Here is a 14,713-nt window from a genome sequence, read left to right as displayed (position 1 = left end):
AATTATCCAGTAGAACAAATAAACGAATAGTCAGGCGGGTAGACAAAACGTCTTTCTCTAAAGACGATCGAGTCGATTAACGATTGAAGAAAAATCACTGAGAAAGTGTAAGGGAGATAATGTTGTCGCGGTTTTACGCGCGCACTTATGCTCTCGCCTCTCACGAATAGGTGAACGATACAAGAGAGAGAAAGAGAGAAAGAGAGAGAGAAAATTTGGAAGGTGGAGAAAGAGGAGAAGCTGGAGGAGGAGGAGGAAAAGGAGAATATGTGGTGGGGGTAGTTTTGCAACGGGTTGATAGTGGTACATACAAAAGTGTGATAGAGTAAGAGGAATAAACAGTGGGGTGGGGTGGGGTGGCAGGGTTTTAGAAAAGAACGACGACAACAACGTCGAAAGCGACAACGACGAAAACGAGGAAAACGACTAGGACGAGGACGAGGACGAGGACGAGGACGAGGACGAGGACGAAGAAGACGACGTTAAAGAGGAAGAGGAAGAGGAGGAGAAGGTGGAGGAGGAGGAGGAGACAGTGTTGAAAGCAACGTGACACGTTAGTAGTAGTAGTGGTGGTGGTGGTGGTAGTGGTTGATGGTGGTGGTGGTACCGTTGGTGGTAACGTTACTACCAGTAGAGGGGGTCTCTCTCGAGAAGGGTGTTGGAGAAGAGGAGAAGGAGGGACCCTCGAAAGTGTCTCGTCGTCTCTCTCTCCTATCGTCCCCGTCGTTCAGGGTATCGTTTACGAATGTCGCGCGATCGAGCGTTCCGCCGGCGATCTACGAGGAAACTGCTGCTGCTGCTGCTGCTGCTACTTCTGGTGCTTTTGCTGCTGCTGCTGCTGCTGGTGGTGCTGCTGCTGCTGTTGCTGGACGAACGTTTATTATCGTCCTCGCGTTTACTCGTGACAAAATCAACTAATACGTTGTTACCTATAAATATTTTCTTTTGTTTTTTGTTTAATATTAACGGGGGTGTTGAGAGGAATTAAGGATAGGAAGGAAGATTATTAATACGCGCGTGACATGTTAAAAGAAGAACAACTCATCATTGTGTACGGTGATCATATGGTAGTAATGATAACTACTTTGGACCTGAGATTAGTGATTGAGTAATACAGGAAGAACAACCCCTTTCTCTTTACCCCATTTCCCTTTCCTTTCTTTATTTCTTTCTTTCTTTCTTTCTTTGACGATAAACTTGATAAAAGTATTATAAAATAAGGTGTCCACGCGATATAATAATGTCCGGCGAGACGGAAATCGAAGTGTCCGTTGTTTCCGAGGAGGATTTAGAACTGGAAGGTTCGCGAAGTAGTTCTACACCTGCCGATTTGTTGATACAAGAAAAAAATGGAAAGGGTAGTTGCGGATTGGCACTTGGTAATCATCATCGTCCGTTTAGTTTCGACGTTGGTAAGCCAGCCCTAAGGCCGGTTGGTAATCCCCAATACACGTCGTTCAGTATTCAAAGTATACTTGGTAGATCTGTATCACCAAGAAGCGATTCAACGTCAAATGTTTCATCAACTGAAAGACGTTCGACCGATGTCGAGGTTGCATCCTCGCCCGTATCACCGCCCAGTTCTAGGACGAACAATCAAAGGATTCATCCGTCTTGTGCTAGCCCACCTAGAATAAATTCACCTACTACATTAAGACAAGTTGTCGGTCATCATCAACGTGCATCAGCTAGCAATCAAATTATCGAAAACAATTCGAGAAATGATGCAGCTAGTATAGGGGTTGGTTGTACAAGCCCACCAAGTCCTACCGTCGCAACATCATATTCACCAACTACCAATGATGCAACGACTAATTCCAATATGGCTCATCAAACGGTCGATTTTGCAACCGTTGTTGAACATGGACAAATGCTTCATAGGTTAGTAATATTTAATATTAATATTGGGATTGATAATTACTAAGTGGTTGGCTAATTTATATTAAGAAAAAGCTAATGATATCAAGAAAATCTTGCAATCACATAGGTTGCCAACCCTTCTTCATAAGTTAGTAATATTTTACATATTATTTATTCAAATATATATTGGGGGTTGGCAACTGCTATTGGCTGATTTGACAGAATCTTGATTACTCACACTAAAATTACCAACCTAATATTTCTATTAGAGGTTAATTTATTAGTTAATTCTTCATTTAGTTTAATTCCTTCTTGGTCAAAATTAAATATATCTCAAAGGTTCTATTATTCCCTAGTCTTCTAGTTCTTTTTCCTCCCAAAGTATAAAGAATCAACTTTCTTCTCTTCCTCTTGCGGAAAAAAAATGTAAAAAACTTTTAGTGGGCGTGATCGGTGTTCTTCGGATGAAGGGGGGGGGTTAACGAAATGGTTGGTTGACGTGGGGGGAGGTTGTTGGTGGGTGATGAAGCAAACAGAAAAAAGAAAGAAAATGAAAGAGAGTGAGTTGTACGCGTGCGGTGAGGATTATATTATGTGGGAATGGACCCCTATAATAGGAGGGGGTGTCTTGGTAATGGGCCTATTAGGCTGTCTCATTTAATAACAACCGTAGCAGCAACAACCACCCTCTTACATTACTTACGTTACTTAGGAGTGGCATAGGGTGCCGCGTATCGGATAATATCTGCTTGGAACGAAACTAAACTCTGAAGGATATGCCCATGCGCCACACGAGGGGCCAGCAAAAAAGAAAAAGAGAGAGAGAGAGAGTTAGTTGAGGGTTCGAGATGATTTTATCAGATTTACACCCCTTCAGATCTCTTCTGCTACCCCTTCAAGCAAACGACTCGAATTGCTTGTTTTCCAGCCGTTTACCATTTGATTAAGTTCCACTCACAACTTCGAAGGGCATGGATGTTGTTCCTTCTTCTTCTTCTTCTTCTTATTCTTCTTATTCTTCTTATTCTTCTATCCTTTTATTTTGATTTAGATTTATCTCTTTCTCTTTTCTTTTTTTTTTTCTTTTTGTTTCGTTAAAAGATCTAAATACTCTAAAGAAGGTTAGGATATAGTTTAAAGGTAAAGGGAAGTAAGAAATCACTTAGATACCGCGTGCATAATGGATAGGCGGATGGAACCGCCCACTTAGATAGTCTCAAAGTTAAGGAGCCTAAGATTCCCTTGAGAAAGGGCCCCATCTATACTATCTCGTCCATTTCATGAACGACGCCGACGCCCTTTAACGTACTCTCCTTCTTCTTCTTCTTCTCCTTCTTCTTCTTATTCTTCTTCCGTCAAGAGGAAGCTACGAAACTTTGAGAATTGATTTATTATTAAATTGATGCTTCATAGATGAGTCAAGATATTACCTTCAAGGTCGTTGTCTTCGTCGTCTATTAGTAACAAAAGCGATAACTTTATTGTGACGAAAAAATCATGATCGATAGATCAACAACCCTGTGATTATTGTTTTAAATATGTTTGTTCGTTTATTGTGTTGCAATTTTAATTCGAAATTGGTTAAATGGACGATTGTTGGTTTTTATTTACCATTTGTTTGTGAAATATTCAATTGAAAAATAAGATCCATGAAATTCTGGTGCATCTTATGTTTATAAGGGACAGTTAGATTCAAAAATGTTGACTCGTTTTAGGGTGAATCAGAAATGACTGTGCATGTATTTTAAATTATTATTTTTTATTTCACTTGCATATAATAAAAGAATTTTATTGTCTTTAAAAACAAAAATATACAATTTCAATATACACTATACAAAACAATTAAAATACAAACTTTTGGTACATTACAAACTTATCTAATTTGAATATCAATTAGCAAAAGTTACTGTACATGTATTTTAAATTATTATTCATAATTTCACTTACATACAGTAAAATAATTTTCATTGTAAATTGACGTAAAAATATAAACTAGAAAAAAAAAACAATTGCACTATTCAAAAGAACACAATAAAAAAACTCACCAATTTTTTGAGTAGACCCTAACATAACCTTTCAAAATCTTTATAATTCTTCTGACTATTCTCTAACATCGTGATTTGAATTTTTTTTTTTTTTTTGTATGTAAAATTATTTAAATCTTATAGACGTATATATCGAATATACAGATAAATAGATACATAGAAAGAGATAGATAGAGATAGTTAGATAGATAGATAGAGAGAGAGAGAGAGAGAGAGAGAGAGAGAGATGGATAGATAGATATGGGCGTCGGGTAGCAAAAGATGCGACTGAATAATCCGCGACAGAGAGTCAGGCTCGTTAATTACAGCGTCGATGAATGATTCGTTAATTAGAGTGGGATCGCGCACGAACTTTCAAAGGAAGGCACGATAAAGCCTATTGTGTATGATCGCCCATTCGTGGGCGATACGGATGTTTCAACGTGCCGTAACAAACGGGGGATAGGAGAAAACCGGGTACATACCTATCTATCTACCTACCTACCTACCTACCTACCTACCTACCTGATGGTTCGTGAACGCGAACCGCGAATAATAATTGCGTCGAAACAGTCACCACGCGATTCCCTTCTTCAACGTTTGTGTTCCCTTTTCCCCTGGCAAATGACGCTTTGCAATATACGCCCACAACCACAACCACCACCACCACCACTACCATCAGTAGCAGCAGCATCACCAACAGTCTCTCATTCTATCTTTATCTCTCTCACTCACACATTCTGCTGTTTCTAGCAAAATACATACAAATACACATACACGTCAACAGAATTTCTATCATCATTCTGTTTTTTTTTTTTTTGTATTTTGTTAACCAAAACTGAAACTCAAAAGATTCCCGTCGTCGTTTCATATTAAATAAAAAAAAATGTGAGTTCCTACTCGTCACGTAATTAGCATGATCAAGTGAGAGAGAAAGAGAGAGAGAATATAGAGAGTATTCTTTAAGATTCAACAAAATTTACACTCCCCACTGTTTTTTTTTAAAAAAAAGTAATACGAATAAAAATGAGACTAACAAATATAATAACAATGCTTACGTTACCTTTACACGTTTAATCAAAGAAAACATTACTTTTGCAACCGTATCTCAACGAGATTATGATTATAATTATTATTATAATATGCTTTGTAATTTGGATACGTTAGTTACAATAAGAAATATTTGTTACATATCTTTGTTGTATATATACAGGGTGTTTCACAAACTCTTGCCACTTAAATAACTCTGAAAGTATGATAGTAGCAGAAAAGTTGCATGAAAATTCAACTCGTATTGTAATCCTCAATTGTTCATACAATTATTGGTGAATCACCCTATATATAAATGAAAAAAAATATGAGAAAAAGTTTGTTTAATCTTCCCCTTGTTTTCCTATTAAAATTTGTTTTCAAATTTTATTCCAATTGTTTTACTTTTTTTGAAATATTTACATACGTGTACCACGTGTAGGTATGAGATAAGATTAGGTTAGGGAATCACCTAGTTACTTTTATATGCATTAGGGGTTTCCCCGATTTTCTTCATCGTTTGTTCCAAGAATCTAAATGTAGAAGGTGAAAAGTTTGAATGAAATTCAAGTATATCGAACGTAACGATGAGAATTAATCCTTTATTACACTTGGCCCTACTCTTACTACTACTACTACTACTACTATTAATACTACTACTAACTCAAGTGAAGCCAAAGCAAATGGATTTAGGTGTGTATGCATTGAAAGCCAATATAACTTGACGTTGGGTCATCGTAATGACACTTTACAAGTGTCTTTTCATCGCTATGTACAAATCTTTCTATTCATCGATTGGTTACTTAACGATTTATTTGACAAATTGAAAAATTATCCAAGTATACAAAAAAAAAATAAAACAAGAAAATTAAATAGGTTGTTAAGAATAATACAATTTTATGTAAAATTATTAATTTTTTTTTTAAATATATTAATATTAAAAAATATATATAGTAACTAGGGGTGCCCTGCCACGCGTTGCTGTGGCTCACAATCAGTCCGATACACACGTCTTTAAGTCAATTGCGATTATAAATTGAGATATAAACAATCCTATCTTTCCAGTTGGATGAAATTGCACACAGTGTGCAAAATTTGATTAAAATCGGTTCGGTAGTTTAGGAGTCCATTGCGGACAAACAACGTGACACGTAATTTATATATATTAAGAAAAAGATAAGATATATATTTTAAATATATATTTTATTATTATTTATTATATAGTATGTCACTTTCCAAGTGACTTACAACCAATTAAAAGTTAATTTTATAAAAAGTACAGTGTTCTACAAAAGTTGTTTCGCAATTACTTCAAAGGTTACATTCAAAGGTTACTTGTATTACAAAATGAAAGCACAATTGGGGGTAGAAAATCACTGATTTTAATCATCCTTAAATAATTACAGATACAATGATATCAAAGATCAATCATCCCTCTTTTTCCCTACCCCCTTTCCCTTTAATTAAAATCTAAATTATATCAAAAAAAAGTCTTGGATTAGCAGCACGAGTTAGAATAACTTACAAACGATGAAAAACGTGTCCGTAGATCGACTTGTTTTTACTCGTCGTTGCACTCTTCCTAAACTACCCTCCTAGCCAGGGTAGTGGTGATGGTAGTAGTAGTGGTGGTGATGGTGGTGGTGTAACGGTAGACGACAAAACGTATCATATTACTAGCGATCGTTAACCACGGCATAAAGAGTTTATATTCGAGAATGGCACTTACTTGAAGCAAACGTGCGTCAGGCAGAAAAAAAAAAGAAAAAAAAAGGTGGAATAATAATAATAATAATCGATATACGTGTATATATGTAATATAAGGAGGAGGGGGGAATCATTTTCTATTCTCTTGTTGTATATGAAGAATAGAATCATCTTACTACTCCTTTTCTAGTCGTTAAATTACGAAGGGGTAATAACATTATGTCGGTTATTTATGTATAATACAAACTTCATTCACTTATATATACATATACATATATATATGTATGTATATACCTTTTTTGTATAGTTTTTTCTTCAATTTAGGTTATGGGATAGTTTTTCTCGCGTTTATTTTTTATTTTTTATCGCTAATTTAAAGATTCAATTATTTAGAGGTTATCTGGGTGTTTAAGGTACTGTAAATTTTCGATAGATTGCGCTGTATTACAATTCAATTATTTCAAGTTTTATTCAGATTTACATATGACATAAATTAACCTTGCTTTTTATATTTTGTACGTGTATTATTATTTTATATATTTCATTATTAATTGTTGTATTATTTTGTATGTTGTTAACTTAATATATAGAATAGTTTTTATCGCGTTTATTTTGTATTTTTTATCGCTAATTTATTTAGAGGTTATCTAGGTATTTAGGTACTGTAAGTTTTGCAATAGATGGCACTGTATTACAATTCAATTATTTCAAGTTTTTTTCAGATTTACATATGACATAACTAACCTCACTTTTTATAGTGTTTCGTGTAATATTGTTTTATTTATTCAATTCTAATTGCGATATTATTGTGTGTTAGTTTTTATCGCATTTATTTTTTATTTTTGATCGCTAATTTAAGGATTTAATTATTTAGAGGTTATCTGGGTGTTTAGGTACTGTAAATTTTCGATAGATTGCGCTGTATTAACAAATTCAATTATTTCACGTTTTTTTTTTATTAACACAAACATTCAAATCCTGACAAAAATTTAGTATAGTAAGTAATAATAGTAATAGATCAATAGCAAAAAAAAAAGGAAAAAAAAGAAACAAAAGTAGAATAACGTAAGACGAATCGGAAAAAGAGGCAAACAAGAGCCTAATGCTTATCCCTTGGAACTTTTTTTTCTTTTTTGGGGTGAGATACGTAAAGCCGCGGCAAAGAATTAAGCTGTAAAAAGGTGGAGCACGTTCCTCTCTCACTCTCACTCTCTCACTCTCATTTTTTGTTGTTGTATCTATCTATCCTACTCTTGTTCTATCTTCTAACTATCTGAAGAATAGCAGAAGAAGAAGAAGATGAAGAAGAAGAAGAAGAAGAAGAACCACTGTGTTTGGGTGTTTATACCTGGTTCTTAGAAAAGGGTCGGTGGATGCTTACAAACAGGCGGTTGTCAGATTTCTTTTATCTTTCCCGGGGCATCTGTGTAGTATAGTAAAGGCCTTGAAGCCTCTGGCGTTACGCTCCTCTTTTCGTGTGTTTCCACCACGTTCCAATAGTTGGTGAGATGATGGTGGTGCTTGTGTTGATGGTGGAAAGTGCTGGTGGTGGTGGTAGTGGTGGTCCTGTTCCTTCTTTTGGATTCCCCCTTCCTCAATTCTCGAGTCGACGTCCTACGTTAAGGACGAAGGAAGAGAAGGATGGAAAATAAAAAGAGAAAGATTCGTTGAGATCCTTTAATCGTTTAATTACCCTTCTTCTACTGTGATATTCGATATCAAAAAGAAGAGGAAAAGAGGATTAAGAGAAAGTCAGTGAATTACTTTTTTGAATTAGACTAACTACACCTTATTTTCTGATAAAATAAGAATATTATTCACTCGTTGGATTTACTTTTATCTGTTTATTAATTATACTAACAGATATTTAATATTTAAGGATACAGGCTGGATTTTATTTTGGGTTTATAAACATTCAAGGAAATTTAATATTAATTTAATAAAAATTAAACACAATTTTAAGTAAAGAATAATCTATTTATTTATTAATGAGAAAGTTATGAGTAGGTTTGAAGAAAAATTAGATAAATAGAATTAAACAATTACTATACAAATAAACTGCACTTATAATCGTTGATAGATTTAGAATGTTAACACGTTCCGTGCAAACGAACCCTTTTCTACCTGACTTGTCATTCAGACCATTTAATTTTCAACATATTAAATAAATATATCTAAATGTACCACAAGTGGTACACGTGGCCTGTAGATCAAATTTAACATGTACCACCAATGATACACGTGACATGGAACGTGTTAATGAAAAATCAAAGAAAATGACTTTATCCGAAAGCAAAAAGAAAAACAATAATAAGAATAAGAAGAAGAACAAGAAGAATATGGGAAACGAGATCGGATAGTCCGTAGACAGACAGACAGACCGCTTGCGTCCCTTTAGCAGTTAGGAACACAGGGGAAAGTAGTAGGGCTTCTGAAGCCTCCAGTGTCTATACCTACCACCTTCAGAGTAGTGACCGTGCTGAAACATCTATCCATCTATCCAGTTTTCTATCTACCTATCTACCTACATTTCTGTCAATTTTAAATATCCCTAAATTATCAAACTATAGTATTTACTATATATTACTGTTCTTCAAACTGTTAACTCATCAAATGATAGCATTCATTGATCTATCTTTCTTAATTTCTTATTTTCTTTCTTCATTTTGTCAAATCTATACAGTTTTCTATCTACATACCTACTTACCTACAATTCTGTCAATTTAAAATAACCCCTTAAATTGTCAAACTATAGTATTTAGTTATTTTACTAACCTCACTTTCTTATTTTCTTCATTTCTTACTTTTTTACTTCATTTTGTCAAATCTATGCAATTTTCTATCTACCTACCTAGCTACTTACAATTCTACTAATTTAAAATACTCCCTAAATTATCAAACTATAGTATTTAGTTATTTAACTAACCTCACTTTCTTATTTTCCTTATTTCTTACTTTTTTACTTCATTTTGTGAAATCTATTTAGTTTTCTATCTACGTACCTACTTACCTACAATTCTGTCAATTTAAACTAATCCCCTAAATCATTAAACTATAGTATTTAGTTAGTTAACTAACCTCACTTTCTTATTTTTCTTATTTCTTACTTTCTTCATTTTGTCAAATAGTTTAAATGTTTCAGATCAAAAGAAATAAGTGTTTTATCATTCCCTAATTCATTTTCTTACAATTCCTATTCTTCAAATTTATTAACTCATCAAACTATAGCATTCACTTATTTCACTAACCTCACTTTCTTATTTTAAACTTTCTTACTTTCCTAATTTGTTTCTTCATTTTATTGAATGATTGACAGATTTCAAATCGGAAGAAAGAAGTGTTTTCTAATTCCCTAATTCACTTTCTTACAATTCCTATTCTTCAAATCTGTTAACTCATCAAACTATAGCATTCACTTATCTCTCTCTCTCTCTCTCTTTCTTACTTTCATACTTTGTTTCTTCATTTTATTGAATGATTGACATGTTTCAAATCGGAAGAGATAAGTGTTTTCTAATTCCCTTATTCATTTCCTTACATTTCCTATTCTTCAAATCCGCTAACGACGATCAAATTTTCTCGCTCGAGTATTACGACAACAAGGACGAAGACGAGGACGAAGACGAGGACGAGGAGGGGTACCTGTTGTTATGCGACTCAGGGATAAACGAGAATCGGATAATACTCTAAACGGGTCTCTCATCCCCTCCCCACCTCCTCTTCCTCCACCCCATCAGGTATACTATCTCAAACAGCGTGATCTTTCTTTCTCTCGAAGAAAGAGAGGAGGAGGAAGAAGAAGAAGAAGAAGAAGAAGAAGAAGAAGATGATGATGATGGTGGATAGGGGAAAAAAAAAAGATGGAAAAAGAGAGAAAACCCGAGGGCATTAAACTTTAAGCGGATTTTTTTCTTCCTCTTAACGATCTACGTCGTCCGTTTTTCGAATTCCTAACAGAAAAGAAAAAAAGGAAATAACACGTCTTTCCATTTAAATCTCCGATTACACATAATAGTAGTATCCACAACTATGTGGAACCAATTCCAAAGCATCAATTTGTCAAATGTAAAATAGTCCCAAAAAAAAAAACTGTTGTTTTTAATCTATTCTTATGTTGGTATATATAGATTGGGATTGATGTCAACCCTGATAACCGGCCGATATCCAGTTTTCTTCCCGCCAGCTTTGCAACATCTTCATCAACATCAACAACAACAGCAACATCAACAACAGCAACAACAACAACAAGTACAACAACAACAACAGCAACATCATTCACGTTTGGCTACGGTATCGTCGGCATTGACCAATGCTGTTCAAGTTGCTGGACAAACGGCTGACATTAATGACGTAACAGCTGAAGCAAGTATCAGAGGTGTACTTCCTGGTGGACCAACAGCATGGCCATTTCCATGGAGGCCTGCTGCTCACGGATTGCAAACACTCGAACATCCGTCAGCAGGCGATGTTGTTGGTGCACTCAGTCGTGTCAGTCCAGCTTCCGCGTCATTTCCTCAAAAGGGTGAGTCATCAGATGTCATCGTCCTCGTCACAAATCCAAATAAGGATCTAAATTCTTCCTAATTTGACAAGTAGGGAGGAGTTTAAAGAAAAGGTTAATGGGTGGGGGGGGGGGTCCTATTATTATTAGTTATCGGATTTAGATCGACTTTAGATTAATAATATTAACCATTCTTTTCGGGGGACAAAAAAGAAAGATCGTTAAGTGCGTCTCGATCGATAACTAACACCTAAGGGTGGGTGTGAGGACTGAATCTAGGGGTTTTGAACAATTTTAATAATAGAAAAATATCTCTAAAGAAATTCCCATTGTGTGTTCCCTTTTAGTTTTGAGTTTTGAGTTTTGATCCTACGTGATACTTTGAATACACTTGTACCATTTAGAAAATTTTGATCAATGTAATATACTTGTTAGTCTGGGCTAGATTATAATCTCATAATATGTTTGGTAAAATTGTGAAGGTTCAGAAGGGGAATCGATCGAACGTATTTTATCATACCTGGTAATTGAGAGAAACGGAAGAGAAGAAAAAAGAATGGAGAAAGAGTTTAGGGGGTAAGACGATCGAAGGGAAAGAAAAGGCAAGCAAGTGGTTGGTTATACATACACACATATTTATAGGCGTGAACGTGTACTACGACGACGAATAGTAGGGCTTCCAGGGCTTCCGCCGCGACAAACCAAACGACGATCGCCTTACCCGACGACGACGACGACGACGACGACGATCGTTTTGCTTTCTCTCTCTCTTTCTCTCTCTCTCTCTCTCTTTTGTCACTTTCGTTTCTAGTTTCTGGGATCCCTCAAATGTGTCCATTCTAATTCCGTTCTAACAATTCAAACGTGACCGCGAAATTGATTAAACTAACCTTATATATATATATATATAGGTGTATGTGTGTGTTATAAATTTGATCGATTATCAAATACACACGGGGGGAAGAGAGAGGGACAGTTTGAGAGAATGACTCTCTCTTTCTGTTTCTCTCTCTCTCTCTCTCGAAATACGTTAGCTAATACTCGTCGATCGAACAATTATCACGAACGAACTGAAACGCGCTAGAGACGAAAACGCATTTACACACGGATACTTGATCTAGCTAGGCCAATTAAGTTCGATGCGAATAAATAGAATATTAATTGGCGCGGACTACCAATCGAGTAAATAATCAATGTGGCTAGCAGCAACCGATAACTGTTAGATTATTCGTGAATTCGCGTTGTAGTAGTAGTAGTTTTACAATAATCGCTTAAAATTAAATAAAATCAAACGAGTAGTTGATATAAGTTATAGGATATAGTAAGGTTTAATTAGTATAAAAAATATTACATAGGATTTGCGAAGAAATGATAAACCCATTGACTCAAAAAAACAAAAAACAAAAAACAAATAGATAGAAAAGAAAAAACAAAATAAATCGAGGATATGAAAACGTGTTGTGTGTGTGCGAGCAGACGAGCTGGAGGACGAGAACGTCGAGGACCGGCTACACCGTACGAGAAGTTCATCGAGCGGGGACGAGGCACACGACGAGTTGGCCGACGGGGACGATTGCCAAGATGGCGACGGCGACGTAGACTCGACGAACGCAGGATTGCACGGAGGAGGTGGCGGCGTGGGCGGTGGTGGGTCGGCTGGTGGTGGAGGGGTTGGCGGAGGCGGTGGAGGTGGTGGTGGCGGGGGTACCGGTGCTCAGAGCAACGGTGTACAAGTGGGCCTAGACTCGCGGGATTCCGGTAGCATTAAACGCAAGAAGAAGACGCGTACGGTGTTCTCGCGATCTCAGGTTTTTCAATTGGAATCAACGTTCGACATGAAACGTTATCTATCCTCGTCGGAACGGGCAGGTTTAGCGGCGTCCTTGAGATTAACGGAGACTCAGGTGAAAATCTGGTTCCAGAATCGTCGTAACAAGTGGAAAAGACAATTGGCGGCCGAATTGGAGGCAGCCAACATGGCGCATGCTGCACAGAGATTGGTCAGGGTACCGATATTGTATCACGAAGCATCAGCCGGTAGCGCAACATCGGGAGGAGTATCGGTATCGGTTGCGGCACCACCACAACCACCTACGGCACCGTCCTCGGCCGTTTCCTCGGTGCTCTCCCATTCCGTCGGTGTTGGCGTTGGAGTTGGGGTTGGAGTTGGAGTTGGTACATCGTGTGCCCAAGTAGTCGGTCAAACGGCCCAACCGATCTTTTATTCTCATCACCATCAACACCATCATCATCATCCGACTCACGTGCAGCCCCATGCCCTTTTGCCCCACCAAGTGCACCCTCAACCGCCACCGCCACCCCCACCACCACCCAACGGCCAACCAACCCAATCCACCTCGCAATAACACCGTCCGCTATTCTGCCCGATTGCGATCGTCTTCGACCGGCAGCAACAACAACAACAACCTAAAGGAATCACCTTGAGAAACGACCACGATCACGACCACGATCACGACCACGACCACGATGACAGTCGCCACCACCACCACCACCGTAACCTAAGGAAAGATAATCAAGAGGAACGGGTGGAAATAATGGACGTGGACAAACAGGAGGAGGAAGAGAAGGAGGTGGAGGAAGAGGAGGACGTTCTCTCGGTGTCAATCGACGATGCTCGTCCCTCCGACGTTGATCTCGACGTCGGATGATGAGCCTGATAATGATGATGATCATTATGCATCATAAAAGAATGTACTTTATTCCCCCCGTCTCTCTCTCTCTCTCTCTCATTCTTTCTCAATCTTCCTATCTATTTCTTTCTTTATATTTATTCTACTTTTTGTTTATTTTTTAGGTTAGTTTAATTTTATTTGCTTCGCGGGCTCGGGACTTTTCGTGCAAACGTCGAAAAACGAAGAATTGTCTTCTATTTCGATGTCCTTGAGAGAAATAGATAAAAGTGAGAAAGAGAGAGTTGAAAAGAGAGAGACAGAGATGAAAAATAGAAAGAGAGACCGATATAACTCATGCAAAGTTCGTATAAGTGCGCTGCTACACTAGGGTGCGTGTATATGTGCGTGTGTGTGAGTGTATGTGTATGTATATATAGATTTTTTTGAAAAAAAAATTACGTCCTGGACGCGTAATCTCAGGACTGTGTTTCTCTCTTTCTGTTTTTTGGGGGTTATAGACCTTAGCTACGTCCTAAGACACGGCCAGGGTTCCTACGAATATATTCTACCTGTTGTGATAAGTATCCAAACGATTGATTTTATTAAATGAACGGTAGAGTTATGGAAAAAAAAAAACAACAAAAAAACAAACAAGGTGCATCATCTCTTCTCCTTCTATTTCTATATTCACACCTTACTTTAATTTATTCATTTGTTTTATTCCGATTGGTTATTTTTAGGTTATATTTCTTGTTTAAATTCCTATGATTGTCTCTTATTATCTGTGACAGAAAACAAGTATAACTCGCATGCCAAGTGTTAAGATTTCGTTGAGAATTTTGTGGGAATGATTTTGAATTTCACACGTACGAGAAAAATCCTCTTTTAACCTATAAATGCATGAAGATAAAAAAAAGGGCCATGGAAATCGCAATCGTAAGATCTTTTTTAAATAAGAA

At 36.8% G+C, this 14,713-nt stretch overlaps 1 protein-coding gene across 1 annotated transcript; it reads left to right on the top strand.

Moving 5' to 3' along the window:
- The first annotated feature begins 363 nt into the window (after positions 1-363).
- Hmx (H6 family homeobox) lies at positions 364-14,405 on the top strand. The gene is made up of 3 exons (XM_089174346.1): positions 364-1,881; positions 10,748-11,142; positions 12,598-14,405. The coding sequence occupies exons 1-3, from the start codon at positions 1,241-1,243 to the stop codon at positions 13,485-13,487; spliced, it is 1,926 nt and encodes a 641-aa protein (XP_089030472.1). The 5' UTR covers positions 364-1,240; the 3' UTR covers positions 13,488-14,405.
- The last annotated feature ends 308 nt before the right edge of the window (positions 14,406-14,713 follow it).

This window comes from Polistes dominula, unplaced genomic scaffold, assembly GCF_049000335.1.
Source record: "Polistes dominula isolate Pdom_NZ unplaced genomic scaffold, Pdom_raw_medaka contig_83, whole genome shotgun sequence".
NCBI classification, from domain to species: domain Eukaryota; kingdom Metazoa; phylum Arthropoda; class Insecta; order Hymenoptera; family Vespidae; genus Polistes; species Polistes dominula.
This window is presented reverse-complemented; position numbering and strand designations above follow the sequence as displayed.

Bases quoted from the DNA above. Each gene is read 5' to 3' on its own strand.
- Hmx (XM_089174346.1), top strand. From the start codon at position 1,241: ATGTCCGGCGAGACGGAAATCGAAGTGTCCGTTGTTTCCGAGGAGGAT. The intron at 1,882-10,747 runs GTTAGTAATATT...TGGTATATATAG, and splicing joins CATGGACAAATGCTTCATAG to ATTGGGATTGATGTCAACCC. The intron at 11,143-12,597 runs GTGAGTCATCAG...GTGTGCGAGCAG, and splicing joins CGCGTCATTTCCTCAAAAGG to ACGAGCTGGAGGACGAGAAC.